At 43.4% G+C, this 17002-nt stretch overlaps 1 protein-coding gene across 3 annotated transcripts in view; it reads right to left on the reverse strand.

Annotated features, from left to right (window-relative positions):
- Positions 1 to 1345: 1345 nt before the first annotated feature.
- Positions 1346 to 17002, reverse strand: part of TMEM248 (transmembrane protein 248) — a 21457-nt gene continuing 5800 nt past the window's right edge. For all 3 annotated transcript variants that reach the window (XM_027889949.1, XM_027889947.1, XM_027889946.1), the window contains exons 2-7: positions 9125 to 9299; positions 7820 to 8105; positions 6487 to 6637; positions 5546 to 5729; positions 4947 to 5090; positions 1346 to 4151 (exon numbers count right to left, since the gene is read on the reverse strand). In XM_027889949.1, coding sequence (XP_027745750.1) covers positions 4131 to 4151; positions 4947 to 5090; positions 5546 to 5729; positions 6487 to 6637; positions 7820 to 8105; positions 9125 to 9283 — 945 coding nt within the window. In that variant the 5' untranslated portion in view covers positions 9284 to 9299 and the 3' untranslated portion in view covers positions 1346 to 4130. The remainder of the gene's footprint in view (positions 4152 to 4946; positions 5091 to 5545; positions 5730 to 6486; positions 6638 to 7819; positions 8106 to 9124; positions 9300 to 17002) is intronic.

Raw genomic sequence — 17002 nt, forward strand, 5'->3', positions numbered from 1 at the left:
CAGCCTGATTACAGAGCTATCCAGTGAACCCCACCCTTCCAGCACCTGGAAATAGCAGCAGAACAGCCTTTCTCCCTCCCCTCGTTGTAACACCTGCTTAAAACATCTACTTTTAAACTCCTCATCCTATCGGGAGCCAGGAGGAAGCTTTGGAAAAACCTGGCTTAAGGCTGTGGCACTAAATTGCAGCAAGACTTCTGCTATGTGAAAGGCTTTGGGAGATAGTCCAGGCAGCAGGTTGCTCACCTTTTGCTTCAGAACCAACCAAATTCAATCACACATTGATTAGCTCAGTACCTTTCCCCCAGCAGGAACTCATCACTGTCAGTTTACTCAAGTGCAACTCCCCGAGTATGAAACCAGGACCTTCTTCAAGGAAGTTGCACTTCTGTAAAACTCTCTGAACAAAGCCCTGCACTTGCCAAAGAGCGGCTGCTCGTTATGAAAGAGAGTTTGTTTAACAAAACAAGTGGCTACGTGTCCAACTGCCTTTCTCTTCCTCTCTGCTGGCTGAGGGACAGAACTCCGAGGAGGCCAAGACGGCTGCTTTGCTCCCTGAAGTAGCAACACTCCCTCCAACCTGGGATCGTGCTAACACAGGGCAGTAAGGCTCATTCCAGGCATTTCAGAACTAACCAGTTTCCCAGAGCCATCCCAAGGGGATTTGAAAACAAAAAAATTATATTAAAATCACTTTTTTTTTTTTCCTACTAATTCTCAGGGTCTCTCAGTAAAAATTATAAAACAATGTCACAGATTTGCTTTTAAACGATGCTCCCTTTCACCACCAGATTTGAATAGGCAGCATTTGGATGCTTTGAAGTGTTTTTCAGACAAGGAAGGCGGGCTGGCCTTCCTGCACTTGTCAAACACACAGTGCCTGGCTCTTAACAAGCTTCCAGGAGCAAAACAACGATGTTCCCACTCTGTCGAGCACTGAAAACATGCAGGTGCAACTTGTTCCAGCTGGGGCTAGAACTTAACATGTCACATTATCTTCATTTCAACCCTCATCCACAGAAATCCTCCAGCCACCTGCAGGCACTGGGAAACGTTCAGCATCTGCTCTGGGTTCATCTGAGTAAGTTATGCAGTATTTGTAGAGAGGAGGCAGTGGAAGGAACCATCATCAGGACACAAATTCTGCATGGTGGGCACCAGGCTACATTCCCTACACCATAAAACATGAAGAAAACAAGTCTACATAAGGTGCTCACTCCACCTTAGGTACAGAAAAGGCTTTGAAACTCCACTCTATTGCAGATTTTCACTACTAATTTGCTCCAGTGGCCCATATTTATGAAACCTCCGAAGCAACTGGGCTGTGGAAATAAAGACAGCGGAATAAACTTCATAGTTTTTTATTCTGCAAAGCAATATGCACATCTTACAAACACAAAAATTAATCTAGGAGAGAAATGTCATTTCCAAATCAGCTATTAACCATCATGCAACAAGACACAGTGAAATGTAAGAACAAAACAAACCAAAACAACCATCTTAACCCTACAATCACCTGCAGAGGGTTGAAACCAAGGCTCAGATTTTCTATGTAATGCCAAAGAAAACGCAAAAGAAAAACGGCAGCTTTCTAAGAACAAGAAAACACGTACAAATAGAATCAAAACTGATTCAAGTCATAGTTAAAAAGAAAAAAGAAAACAAAAAAAGGAAAGATCAATATGATCTGAACTTTAATATTTAAAGTTTTAACTCTTCTGTTTGGCTGCATTTAACTTTGTACACCACGCCTAGGAACAGCCCAACATTCCTCAGTATTACAGCACACCCACCTGGGGGGACACTCTCACCTCTCTGCTGCAATACAGGGGTGCAAAGGGATAAACTAAGGCCAAAAACACAACTCTCCAACATCTTCCCTTTTGCATTTGTGGCTCACAATCTTAGCGTTTCAGGGGGCTTCAATACCGTGGGTGAGAAGTTTTCCTTTAATTGCCAACTGGCAAAGCCAGATTGAAACACCGAATCTGTTTTGCCCCAGCAGACCAAATTCCAGGTGGGACATTTGGAGTTTGATTCTTAGTTTGGTGAAAGGGAAAGGATTTGGCTTTGCTTTTCGAAAGGAGTCATTTTGCATCGGGTGTTTTCTAGGTATTTCCAGAAATAGCTCCCCCCCCTCCCTCAAATCCATTTCCTATTCCTGCCTTTGGTCCCCAGATCGAGCCACCCTCGTGGGCAGCTCTCCAAGTCAGTATTAACGCAGAAGGCTGGGCATGGGTGAATTAGGAAGTGCTTTCAGGAGAAGATGTCTACCTGTTTGACTCCTCTGACTCGGTTCAAGGGAGCAGCATCAGCCCAGAGCAGCATCAGGAGAAAACTGGACGCTTCATTTTATCCCTAGACTTCAAATCAGGCCATGTCTAAAGCTCTGCCTTAACATCCCTGGAGGAAACACGGTAGTTAATACCACTTAAGTAACTGAAACTCTCTAAGGAAACATGTTCTGAAGAAAAAAACTGTGACTATTTCGCTTCAAACACTCTTAAGACTGGTGAACTTACTGAAGTCCCACACACACAGCCCAGTGGATACCAATCCATGGTGTCTGTAGGTAATAAATGGAGAATTTTAGGCCAGCATCGTTGAGACTGTGAGATTCTGAGTTGGCTTTTTTCTTTTGTGTAGTTTAGAGCAAAAGGAGGAGGTAAAATAAAGCCTGTGGGTACGAATGCAGACCTGTTACAAAGCTGAGAGACAAGATGAAAGGTCAATTAAGGCAACCAGTGAGATTTTAAAAGCAGTGGTGGAAATGACTGCAGGAAGACCCTGACTCCTTAAATCAAGCAGGGTACTCAATAAGGAGCCAGAAAGAAAAAAAACAAAAACACAACAGCAAAAGGCAGAATGAGAAAGGGAGAAATGCACAGAATAAAACCTCTGATTTAAGAATGGACACAGAGAACAGAAAGGGTTTGACTGTGTGGTTTCTTTGACCTTAATCACAACAGCCCTACTCTTCTTGTCATTTTCCCCTGAGTGGACAGCATTAAATGGGAATGGGACAAAGCCAATCAAAGGGTCACTTTAGCTGCCCTTCGGAGATGGAGGGAGAGTCCCAAAGTGAAGCTCTGTGACAGACTCTGGGATTTCCTTTCCTTTCATTATTTGCACTTGCCCAAGGCTGTGCAGAGCCCTGACAGACTGTTAATACAATACATCTTTTTATTAAGTTTCACTTTCTAGAAAGAAAGGAAAAAAAAAAAAAAAAAGATTTACAGAAAGCTGCTCTGCAGCAGAGACACCCAATCCTGGCTTGAGGGCTGCGGATGGGAGGCCAAGTGGAAAGTTTTCCAGATAGTCTCTATGCTGACTGGTTCTCTGGCATTCAGCAAGCCAAATGAAAAACCAAAAAACCAAAAAATAAATTAAAAAAAAAAATAATCAATCAGTACTTTTCAGTAAGAAACATTTTAAAATGGGACTTCACTTCTTAATTTTTTTTTACTACGAATAAAAGCACAAGTTTATCCTAAATACAGCACTATTAAAATGTGAATATGTGTTTCTTTTTTTCCAAAAAAAAAGAAAAAAAAGAAAAAAAAAGAAAACAAAAATTCTAAAATGTTGATATCTTTTCTTGCAAGCAAAGAGCAAATGGAAGAAAGTATTAGGCCACACAAATACACATTTAAGTCATGTAGTAGATTGGTGGCTTTGGAAATGCAGTATTATATCAAAGGTGCATACTGTTTCAAACACACTGTACAGATTGGGCAAAAATAAACAAACCAAAACAACCAAAGATCTCTTGGTTTTGTTTGAGACACTTGCAAAAAAGGCATCTTTAACCTGCCCAGATGCAGCTAGACAAAAATATCTTGCTCTGACTAGAAGTAGCCGTATCACTAAACGTATCTACACAAACATTCCGCTACGTCCACAGGGAAGGACTGAAGGGTTCCGGCCGCACCGCGAGTGCATCATCTGACCTATTCGGAATATACCTTTATAAATATGTACAAATCAATTACAGGCACTTGAAATGTCTTTGGTTGGAATAAACCAACATTGCAAGGTAAAATGTATTCACAGAGTGTTTAAGACCCGTCCCGGGTTCAGCAGGCAATGATTACGGTTCTCGGTGGTTCTCGGTCGAAGGAGAGGATGGATTATGCTTCTGACAAAGCAACCTAAACAAAAGGGAAAGAGAACATTTAATTAAAGGGCATGTTCTTAATCCCACTGCACTGATATTACTTATCTCTGTGCAGCTGGCATATCTGTGCTTGCCTTTTCAAAGAACCTCGGGAAGTCTGACTTGGAAAGGAAATCAAAGTGAGTCTGTAGGTGTTCTGTACTCAGCAGAATCAATAAAATAAAAAACTCAAACCATTCAAAACCAAAAAACCAAACCAGCTTACGCTTCAAAACATCATTAAGATCAAAAGGTGTCAACAATGAATGGCTTTCTACTTCACAAATTAATAAATTTAATACTTAATCCTTCAAGCAAAGTGCAAATCCTCCAATGCAGTACTGAACAATGACTGCTTCAACAGCTTTGTTATTGTTCTTAATTTAATTTTGATTAACAGCCATTAGAATTATGTATCATGTTTTAGTCAAGGCTTTCAGCCTGTTGTGATAAAAGATAAATAGAACTACTCAATGCCATCTATTCAGTGCTTCACACAAAACAGTTCAAGTAATATCAGAACTGTGGCAGAAGAGTTGCAGTCCTGCACTTCCTGAGCTGCAATAATCCACTTCTGTGGGACAGAAACCTAATTCTTAGGATGTACAAAGCACATCTATGTCTTTGGTAGCACCCATATGTACTGTCCACAATGAAACACCCATGTGTCTCTTTGGAAGGGCAATTAAATCTACATCTCCAGAGACAAGAAAAACCAGTCTGTCCTGTATCAAAAATGTTTTCTGTGTTTTCTTCTCAGAGTCAATATTTTGTTACCACACAGACTCACCTTTTCAGAGCAGAATTCTGTATTGCTTTGCCTCAGTTTGCTTGGTCTGCCTTTAATAACTGCATAGCAGAACATTGTAATCACCATCACAAAAAGGAAGTAACTGGTGTGCATGAGATGCAGGTTTATTAGGGAGCGATCATCCTGCACAGAGAATTAAAAACATTTACTGACAGAGCACCAATGGTTGGCACTTTATATTAAAGCAGTAATTATCAGATCAACACAGAAATTACTTCATGAATCAAGATTCCCCCCTTTTACGCAGCTGGTGTAGGAATGAAAGTGATTCCTAATTGTGGCACAAAAGAGCCAAAATGCTCCTTGTGTTCAAAACCTGTGTTATAGATCTTTTCCCAAATACTGGCAGAGGCTTTTAAAGGATTTCCAAATAAAATGTTAATTATTAAGAGCTGTGAGGCACATGGAGATTCCATGAAGACCATCACTGTGGGTAGAGCACTCCCAGCTCTGCCTCAGCCCCACATAATAAACCAGCACTGAACACAACTATTTTAGGACGTGAACAGAACCACACTCAATTAAAACCGAGCCAAGCATTTATCCAAAATAACATATAGGAACACCCCAGCACTTACATCTGGAACTATAACAGTTAGTTTGGGATTTAAAGCATGATACACTTTTCCGATCGCTCCTTTGTAACACCAGAAAGGGTTGTAATCCTGGGCATATTTTGTGTTCGAGTCCCTTGCTGTGGTGAAGATCTTGTACCACAGGGTAGCATTGCTGTAGGTTTCAGGAACACAATGTGGTGGCTGACTGCAGAAAAAACAGAAATAATTAGCACCCTGAGCACATTCTCCATGTTCAGGAACTCTTACTGCCCTCTCAAAACCCGGTTTTAGTTTGGGCCCTCCAAAACAACAACAAAACCCAAAGCTTAACCAAAAGGGTCCATAAAAACCGTATGATTCCCACCCTAAGATTAGAATTTAACTGCATGTTGTTGCAGTAAGTCAACATGCCACAGCTTAATTGGGAGAACACTGGTTTTCATAAGGCTTCACACATGGTAATCCATCTGGTGGCTCTCCAGGATGGATCGAATGGTGTCAGGGAACCCAGGCAAGACCAAGGGAAACTATTTTGTTGGAAGGTCTGTACCTGCTGGGGCAGGGACATGGCAGCACAACAGCATTTGGCTTTTGCTGATCTCTCAGCAGGGAAGAGGATAAGAGCCTTAGTTTCAAATCTCATCTCTCACCCAAGGTAGTGACACTAAATTACAGGGTATCTTTTCTAAATCTCCACAGATTGTTTTGCTCCCGGTGAAGTTTAGGTAGGATGCTGAAAGGCATGTTTAAAAAAACATGCTATGGTTTAAAACACCCTCAGAAAAATCTAGTGCTGCTAAAAGACGACAGAAGTCCCGAGACAAATGTTTTACTGTGGGGGAAGGTACATAATTTCCACGGTCAACAGGAATGTTCATCAGGAACTAACATCCTCAGAGAGTCAGCTGAGGAATTCATCACCCAGGAACCAGTCTAGGAAGGAGTGTTTAAAAAGCACTTACACTGTGACAGGAAATACATTGCTGGCTGCTGTCACAGTCATGCAGGTTGTGAACACGACCTGCTCGCAGTGGCCATGGAGAACACAGTCATCTGAATTCCAGGCAGCTGGCAGGGTGAATGTAATATTTATTTCCTCGTGGGATTCTCTGCCTTTGAGAAAGAGAGAAGGGAAAGCTGGTTTTCCGTGCACAAAAGTATCTGAGCAACAATCACCAGGATAAGGACAACACACAAACGACTAAGGCAGCAGCCACCACCCTGAATCTGTACCTTTGAAGTCATCCAGGATCTTTACTAGCAACAAAGGGAGCAAAAACAAAGTTAAAAACCAAAACAAACTACAAAACCCCCAGCTGCCGGTTTTCCTAATCTCTCCTGCCCCAGAAGAACTGGGGTCACTAAGCTCCTTTCAGAAATTAAAAACTATTTATAAGTGAACTCCTGCATGTTCAGAGAACTTTATTAGAAAGTTAAATCTTCAGATCTTTTATCAATTTCTATTAAACTCCTGTCAAAAGTTACTGGTAAGCAGCCACAGAGCAGATTGGTCATTCCCCACCACAGAAACTGTAATCACCTTATCTGCTGCTGTTTGTGACAATACAGCTCATTCACATTTGTATTTTAGATAAACTAGATTTTTTTTAGACAATATGATACTTGCTATCTAATGTATATTTGTCACTTAATACACCTGAAGATGCATTAAGACAGATCTGAAGACAGTCAAGCTTTTGCTGTTTGGAATTCTGTTGGCTTAGAAATTACCTTCCATAGCCATTAGGTTAATCATTTCAAACTGCAAAGCCTCATCTGGGTACACCTGCAGGCTCTTTGCCACTCTGAGTGCAGGGAAAATTCTAATAAACAAGTAAAGGGCTCTACACAGGAATATACTCAGGACAAGTCTGGAAACACATCTGTGTTGTGCACAAAAGATTTATATCACCAGTAATTAATTAGCTGGTGAACTTTTATTTGATTATACAGTTAAGCATTCAAATTATAGAAGCATTTAAATCACAGAATGGTTCGGGTTGGAAGGGAAAGCTCAAGTCATTCCACCCCCCTGCCATGGACAGGGAACCTTCCACTGTCCCAGGTTGCTCCAAGCCCCGTCCAACCCGGCCTTGGACACTTCCAGGGATGGGGCAGCCACAGCTTCTCTGGGCAACCTGTGCCAGGGCCTCCCCACCCTCACAGGGAAGAATTCCGTCCCTAATATCCAATCTAAACCTACTTTCTTTCAGCTTGAAGCCGTTCCCTCTTGAAATGAAAAAACCTCAAAGAGCCAACTGCAAACTGAATTTATAAAGGTCCGGTCCTGCATACCTGAAAGACCGATTTGGTGCCCAAAAATTGTGGAGCTCAGATGTGTGACATTGCGAGAGTATCCTCCAAAGGGTCTGAGGGGGTCCAGGGTCAGTGTGATGGTAACTGAGATGTTTATTGGCCCAGAGTCCTCCAGAGCCTGCGGGGACTGTGTGGAAGATCTCGCCTGCCCGCTGGTCACGGTGCTCTCCGGAGTTGTGGTGTCGTTGATGAGATGCTTCAAGGTTTCATTCTCAGATATACAGAAGTCCAAGTCGTTAAACCTCAGGAGGAAAGTATTCCAGTCCTTAAAACAAACACAGAGATTTCCACCAGATTAGCAAGTTGCTGCTGGCTGCCACCTCTGTGGAGCTGTGCACGCCTTGATAGGCACCATCCCACCCGCCTTCCAAGCCATTTAACAAGCATTACACGGCTCACAAAGCAAGCACAAACACCACCAGGGCTATCTTAACAACGGGGCAAGTTGTTTGCAGAAGTCAGATGTGTTCAATCCCAGCCACTGCCTGACCACAGCTCAGCACAGCATCCTCTGAGCTACAAAGGGAACATCCCAACTCGCTCTGTTCCCACCATGCCCGGGGTAGGAGCGGTTTCTGCTGGGGTTGCCCTCGTTACAGAACAGTCCTGCTGGGTAAGGAGTTCCCCAAAACAGCTGTTCCAACAGAGCAAGAAACAGGAAGGTTTCTACACACAGTAGGGAAGATCCATGACAGGTGATTTGGGCACATCTCTGAAATAAAACAAGGCTGCCAAACATTGGCACCGACAGCCTCTCCCCTGTGAAATGAGAGGCAAGTGAATACAATCTCCCACCAGACTCTGTGCTCTTCCATAAAGTTCTGATTCTGGTTAGGACAGGGTTAATTTTTTGCAGTAGCTGAGTTATTCTATCACATCACTGGAGGGGGAAAGGGATTCTCACTTCCAGGGAGAAGGGTGTTCCTTCCAGACGAGAAAACATGGTGGAGGGAGCTGTCCAGTGTCGTCTGTTCTCAGGAATGTTTCTCCATGTAAATAATTTCTTTTCTTACACCTTTTGCCACTAATATTGTTGCTGTTACTTTTCATTATGTTGTTGCTGTTTCCAGTAAACTGTTCTTATCTCAACCTGTGATCTTTGCCTTTTGAGCTCCCAGTTGGAGTGGGGGAGCCCAAGAACACTCAGTGGGGGCACTGAACATTCCTAAACGGAAACATAAGGGAGAGTTCTTGGGGGTGGGGGGGGGAATAACTCATTAGCTTCAGGCATGTTTTTTCAAATTAACATTCCCACTGCTCAGCTCAGGAACTTTTTGTACCCACCTCTGTCATTTCTGGTGACTTGATCTCCTTGATTTTGAAGAAATACCCCAGTGTCAGGAAAGCTATTGCCATAGCACTGACACTGATCATAAAGACCACGAGGGGAGGTCGGCTGCTGATGTAAACCTTCAGGTTCTCCAACAGGTTTATGTAGAACATTATTCTGACTGTTCACCTGAAAGGAAAGAACATTGCAGCAGAGTGACTGGGCTGTGTGCTACGGGGTGGGGGCTGGCAGATCACACCGGACAAAAGTTTGACAACCAGAAATGGAATCATACGCCGGAGTGAGATTCAATTATCCAACTGCACTGCTCACTGAGCACAGACTGGGAGCCTTAAACACAGCATAAATCAAAACATGCTCGGCATCACCTCCTCAGCACCTGAAACTGCCAGCTGGGAACAGGTTTTAAGGAATATGGAGAAGTTCTAGCACAGCCCAGTATCACTGATCAACAATAAACCCAGTTCTTTCCTTTCCCCACACACCGAGGCAGGATATACATTCTACACTTGAATTCCAGTGATGTCTGGATTCCCCAAATTACAGTGTGGGCAGAGCTGTAACACAGCCCACAGGTCAAACCTTGTACATCCTTGCATATCCTTTCAAAACTGAGGCTGGAGCCTTAAGGATCCCTCTTTACACCATCCTTAGCCCCAAATGCCTCTACCTTCAAAAGGGGACCTGAGAAGGATTTTTGGCTTCTGCATCAAGAATCCTGAGGTCAGAAACACCTCAGAACTGCACTAGGGTGGAGGCTGGAAGACTCTTTACTTGAATCTTGCAGGATCTAGAACTTTTGCTAGAGCCTATAGACAAAGAGACTTACAGATGCTGAGGAAATGTACTGAATCATTATTTTTTGTCCAAAATATAACATTTTGTCAGATTTCACTCCTGAATTTTCACTTATAGAGCAGAAAGACCCAAATTAACTTTACTGTATCAGCTTCCCCCTCTCCACTCACAAGGAACAGCAAACAGTCCGGTGTTAAAGGGCAGTCTTGTGACATCTACTTCAGAAGCTCTGCAAGGAGTTACTTCAAGCCAACCTCTTATCTATGTCCTACCTAAAATCCTGGCTGAAAAGGCTTTTTAACCCCAGCTGAACTAGAAAGGCAGGAACTGTTCCTACCAATGTGCTGATTATCTCCAAAATTCATAGGGAAAGGCCAATTTCAGGACCAGCTCTTAAAGAATTCCACACTGCAAGAGTTAATGTTTGAGCATCCATACAGGTTTGGTAACATTTAATTAAGCCAGGGGCTCTGCTCCCTGCAGCTCTGGGTGATCCTCACTCTTATTAAAAGGACAAAGTTGTCATTTATAACCCAGGTGTAGCAGGGCTGAGGATGAGGGACAGATTTTGAGGAACACGGCAAGGGAGGGAGTGATCTTTGATCTGATCTATTGATTTAAAAGAAAACAAAAGAAGGGTAAAGTACAAGCATTGAGACAAAGCCTTTTTCAGATGCCTCAGTGCACAATGATCACAACTTCCTTGTGTATGCTCCGGGTTTTACTGGCACAAACGCTCCTGTCAGTATTAACAGAAGAAATATTGACAAAACCTGCAAAACTGCCCCAGAGAGAGGGAAAAATTCAGCTCAGAGAGAAGAGCCCCGAGGTCCTGCAACAATAACACAACACTGAGTTGTGCCTGCTGACTCTCCCCACACACCTACTTGCTCTCCTGGGTGAAAGCCGCTGAGACAGTGCTCTGCAGAGCACAAGATCACGTCCTGGGTTTACTTTTTTGCACCATCAACCCATTTTCATCCACTCTGCAAAGACCAGGAGAGCCAGCAAGTTTTCATCAGCGAGAACAACCTGCAAACACCTCCCCAAAAATAACGTGTGTCTCTGAGCGAGAGCACAGTGCAGGGGGAAGGAGGGGAAGGAGAGAGGAGAGAAAAGGTGATGATAAATGTGCACCTTACCAGAACTTCTATCTGTGTCCCAGACCAGCTGTGCCACGGCCAAAGAGGCCAGTGAAGGTGTCAGGAGGCAGCAGTGAGAGGGGAAGGGAGAGCTGGGGCTGGCAGGGATCATGCTGGGCACGATCCGCCCTCCTGCACGTCCTGCCTGTCTTGTCTGTCCCTGGCAGCAAATTTCTTAAATGAGCCCTACATAAAAATCCCAAACACTCCATCTAGAAACGCTGGAGACACATGTCGAGATGGAAGAAGATCAAAAGATAAACCAAAAGCAGAGTTGTATTCAGTGTGCTCCCTCCTGAATTTCCTCTTGAAAACACCACAGATGCAGGGTTTATTGCAGCATTTAATCAGAGCTGAGTGTCACTCACAGCACACACAGGGCTGGGAGTCCTTTTTGAAGGGGCTTCCAACAGCTCCATTAGCATGTTTGTTTACCACAGGGCCTAAAAATCAGCCAAAAACCGGGATGTGCTGAAAAGCACAGGCAGAAAAAAAATATTTGGGCTAATATTTTTATGTAAGAGATCACCGGCTTTTAAGTGCCAGTTGCTTAATATGCTCCCATAACTCAACGGCTTTGGAAGCAATTAGAAAATGCTATAAGCTGCAATTTCCAAGGCCTAATATGCCTTTTGAGCATTTGGGAGAGAAAAGGGAACAACTGTGGATTTCAATATTAGAGCTGACATGAAAATAGCAATTGGATATGGCTGGTGCAAACCAGAATGACAAATGTTTCCACGCTGCTGCCCCAAGAACTACTGATTTTTTATCAAAGTACTTAAATAACATTAATTATTCAAGAATTTGTGAACCAGATCACTGCAGGTACATCTAAATGTATGTTCCCACTAGATTTGAGGGCTTTCTTAACCTCCTCCTTTCTGTTAAAATCACAACACAAACACAATTCTTTTACCAGCTCTAGTTGTAATTAACTCCCTCCTCTGTGTAAATGAATAACTTAAAGATTATGATTTAGACTTTTATTTCTTCTTCACACAGTTAAAAAAAGAAACCCAACGCTATTACCTCCTGGCAGGTCAGGCAAGCAAGATCAGATTTCACTTTTTAGCCAAATAAATAATTTAGTGAGTGGCTCTAATGACTCTGCTGCCTCTCTCTAAGCCTTTTATTACTTGTTAGGCTGACTGGGGAGATTTTTACTGCACAAGTAGCTCAAGTACAACGGGAAGAATGAAAACTGCCAGCCTGGAACACTGACCAAAGTAATTGCTGGGTAGTGAGGGGTGTTCCTGGGGACCAAATGCAGAGCTGATGGAACTTCCCAGGAAAGCCTGGACAAGCCCTGGAGATTTTGTGCTCTTAAAATCAGGCCCCCCCGAAACTCTGGAAATTCTGTTATCCAGGTAAAGAATCCAAAATGGGAAAGGATGGAGATACAACAGTTAATCTGCCAGAGTCCCAGGGAAACAGGAGGTTTGGGCAGCTGTCTAAAAAGCAAGAAAATAGTCGTGTATTCTGCAATTGGGGGAATTTCCCTCCAGTACAGCTCAAGATCACAGACAGCAACCTCAAAGGAGTAATGTTTGTAATTCCTCCTGATTTATATATGAAAGGAGGAAACTGCTGAAACAGGCAGATGAGTTTTTCCAGAATAAATTACAAATAAGGAAAATCTTCAAGTCTGCTGCAAAGACCGAAAAAGTCAATGAAATGAGTCACAGCTGAAGTATTAAATTCCCACTTCAGAGCTTAATATCAAAGGAACCGAATTCCCAACAACAATAAAAAAATGTATGCTGTACTAAAGCAGATATTAAAAGCAAAACTGCAGCTGCCACAAGGAAAAAAAAAACAACATCCAAACATGAATTTTAAAGAGATTAAAACTGTTTGACATTTTTACCTGTATCTTGCCATAATGTCAACTATCACCTTCCCACTAGAAAGCTTAAGATGATGGAATTTCCTCATAAGTAATTCCCATTCTTGTTGTGCATGGAAGATATTCAGTCCAGAGGAGGGGTTTAAACACAAAACCAGCACTGCAATGTCTTAAGGAAGAAACCTGGGGGTGGAAGGGAAGGGCACAGGTAGCACTGCCCCATGAAGACCTCGTGTGTTCTCCAAGCCTGAACATCTCACTGCACAGAACAGAGTTTAATCTGAGCTGTGCAGCTCAGTTTGTTTATAAATCAATTATGTTTGCAAAGATGCCCCATTACCAGCAGTACAGTGGGGTTAGGAAATGGGTCACATCAGGGTTAACCACTTTGAATGAGAATAATGTTGCTGCCAGAAAAATATTTACTAACACAAATCAACCCAAGGGTGATTTTCTTAGCAAACCATCCCTAAATAACACGCAAACAAAGCAGTGGTGTTCATCTCAAATTAAAGTGCCACTCACTTCTGAGCAGTAAACAGCAGCAGGTACCAAAATTACCTTTAATTTTGTTCTCTTCGAACAGAACTTGGCATCCAACACCGAAAAAACTAAAAGAGTGAAGCAGAACAGATCCCAGGTGTGTGAGCTGGGAAGCTGGGGCTGGGATAAATAAATCTGGGATCGAGGGCACCCTCAGCAAGTCTGGCAATGACTCCAAGTCCTGTGGAGGGAAGGGATCCCATCCAGAGGGACCTGGAGAGGTGGGTCTGTGGGAACCTCGTGAGGTCCCACAAGGCCAACTGCAGGACTCACTTTACCATGTTGGTATCTGGGGGGAAACTGAGGTGCCAGAATCTGCAGCAGTTTCATATCATCCTTTTAGAAAGCAAATTCAGACCATGTGGGATGAAACTGTACAGCCTGAAACCTCTGTCAGCAGCAGAAGGGCAGGCAGGAGGGAGGAATTCATCCTAGAGGAATGAAAGGAGGGGAATTCTCCAGAGCAGAGCAGAGCAGAGCAGGGCACTACCTCTGTCCAGCTGAGCCTCTCCTCCTTCTCCTGTCCTTCAGTGCTAAATAAAATACACCAAATAAACAACCCCCCAGTAAATGCCACTGGACTTTTCCACAACACAGAGAAGTGACAGGGATGTGTGGAGGGTGAAACCTGCTGAAAACATCACCTTGGATTCTTGAATCCACTGCAACCAAACACAGCCAAAGGATGTGCAGCCAGATGTGCACAAACACATCTCCTCCCCCGAGGCTGCTCCAGGAGAAAGCTCCTGAGTGGGAGATAACAGAGAATTGGCTCCAACCAGCCAGTGGTTTATCAGTTTTCTGAGCTATTTTATTCGACAAATATGTTTACTGATAAAACTCCCCACATTTCCCTACAGCCTGGAAGCAGGGATTGTGGCAGGAGAATGGCCTGATGCAAAGAGCACAGGCAGAGGACACTGCAGGGCAGGACATGAGTGAGATTGTCACCTGCTGGATAGGACATTCCTCCCTGGTGTTGTTCTGAGTCAGAATTCTGGGGACTCGCAAGAACAGAATGGAGCAAAACTCCTCATACTTGCAGGAAATGTTCCTTTCCAGCCCTCAAAGCCCTTTTCAAAGCATAATTAAGCATTTCAACGTCCCCAAGAGCTCCATGAACAGCAAACGTTTCAGTTCTGCCCATAAAACAAAGCCAAGGAAGTCATTTGGTCGGTTGTAACAAAATTTTAAAGACCAAATCAATACTGAATTTCAAACACCCAAGTTCCCGAATTAAACTCTCTATAAAGACAGAGAAGTTACCATAAAAGGTAGATGACTTAAAAAAAATCACAAGGAAAATATGTGGATCAAACATTACTCAATCTGTGTATGACAGCCCCTCCCAAAAAATACGTGTTGGAGCTCAAAATGTCTGTGGTGGATTTACCACAAGCACCTGAACTCTGTGCCAGCTGATGCTCCTGGGACAGCAAAGCTGATTTTCATTTCCCACTTGAAGAAAAACTGATGCAGAAACAGACAAATCCAAACAAGCTACAAATATTTTTTTTAAATGCTAGGAGTTTAAAAAAAAAGAAAAAAGAATCAGCAAAGGGTTATAAGGTAGGAAGTCGTAAGTAAGGAAATATAAATAATGTGAGGAAATTTTTTCACTGGTCCAATGAACCCTGAATTCTGACTTTTGTTAAAAGGGAAAAACACAATTTAAAACATAGCCAGCTGTAAAATCAAAATGAACCTAACCTCTGATTGAAAACACACATTTTGGTGCCAAATCTGAAAAAGGTAAGCGAGCCTGTGCCGTGGGAATGAGGACACTTCCACACAGGGCAGTGTATGGGCATTTTTAAACCTTTCAACTTTTACAAGCCAGAGTCCTGACTTACAGCATGACTTACCATAATCTAAATCATACACAGACTGCAATAAAACATACAATAATAGGCTGAAGGGCTTTGAAGTTGAATTAAAATGCTATTCTGGTTACTGCTGCTTAGCAAGAGAACCTGGGGGAAGGCGGCCAAAGTAAAATTATGTTGTTTTAGAGGATCTTTGAAGATCCGGGAGAAATCGAATTCTGTGTATGCTGTACTGACAATGGCCAAATGAATACAGGGCAGCTTCAATCAAGAAATGTGTCAATTCTCACTAACAGTTTAATAATCAGAAGCTGTTAGAGCGACCAGTTTAATAAGGTTAATCACTGACTTTTTTTAAAGCCACCCGTTAAGGAAGGTGGTACCAAAGTCAGCAGTGAAAGTGCAGAGAAATGCCAGGAAAAGGCTCTTCAGCCTGTAGTGAGAACTGTGAGGAGACAGGGATGCAGACAGATACACAGCTTGAATCCCAAGCAGAAAATGACTGACAAGGGGAGGAAATGGCAGCTTTGGGGAATGGCAAAATAAAAGAGTTCCTGGTGTAGAAAGAAGGTAATTCTGGCTGTGTGAGACAAGCAGGAAAACAGCCAGTAGCCACTAATGAAAATAGAAACAGCAGCAAAAACAACTGAAATGAGGGACCTGGGCAACACCTGAAACATCAAGGCTATGGCGGCAATATTATCATGTCACATCAGTAATATTATCACTTCACCCCCACTGGTCAAAGGAAACAGGGCTTTATTTTGCTCAGCCCAAGCTCCCATAGGTGAGTTCAGTCTCCATTTTCCAGATAACCAACAAAAACCGGCATGCCAGGACACACACAAGTTTCCTTCCAAAACAAAACTTGGGAGTTCTGAGTCCTGGGAACCAGCTTTATTCTCAGGTCAGGATGGTCCTCTCAAAGAGAAAATAAACTCCCACACATACTTGCTTTTGGCAAGAGCAGATTTGGGAAAAGCAACAAAATTCTGACACCAGCGAGTTTCATCAATACTCACTTTAGGGCTCGTTTGATAAAACAGCTTCATTTCTACACAATCTCCTATGCTATTTAATAAAACAATAAGATGATCGCAGGTGACAGATCTGCAGGATCAGGCTGGTGGGTGCTCCAGGAGGGAGCTGCACTCCTGTGGCACCGACACAAGGGGCTGGACGTGCCAGGCTCCCTCTCCCGTGTCTCTCCTGTCCCTCGGCTGGCACAAAGGACACCACGGTCTGTTTGTTCGTGCCCTCGGATGCTCCCCGGTGCTCACAGAGCACAGTGACTATTTTGTCTTATCGGGCGGCATTTCAAGTTCTCGTCTTTCAAGTGGAGGAGAAGAATCGCATTCCACCGGCCCCCCGAGCCGCCCCTCAAATCGCGGGAGGTAACAAAGCTACCAAGGGCTTAATCCTCTCTGATGCGACTAAATCTGGGGGTCAGGGAGCATCACTCAGTCCCGCAGGCACAATTCAATATTATCTCGCAATTCGACACGATCTCTGCTCAGCCTGCCGACAGAAGTTATCCCTGTCCCGGGCACACCTGCTGACCGGGAGCTGGATTGCAGCCACCGGCTGATTCCCAGGGACCGGAGCGGGGTGGAAGCCGAAACATTTTGTATGTGCAGGCTAAAAAAGCACGAGGATTAGCGCGTTATCTCCCGTAACTGAGCCTTTATAAAAACGCAGTAATGATTTACCACA

Source organism: Empidonax traillii, unplaced genomic scaffold, assembly GCF_003031625.1.
Source record: "Empidonax traillii isolate 1590-97213 ecotype Southwest subspecies unplaced genomic scaffold, ASM303162v1 scaffold276:size1176444, whole genome shotgun sequence".
Taxonomy (NCBI): Eukaryota; Metazoa; Chordata; class Aves; order Passeriformes; family Tyrannidae; genus Empidonax; species Empidonax traillii.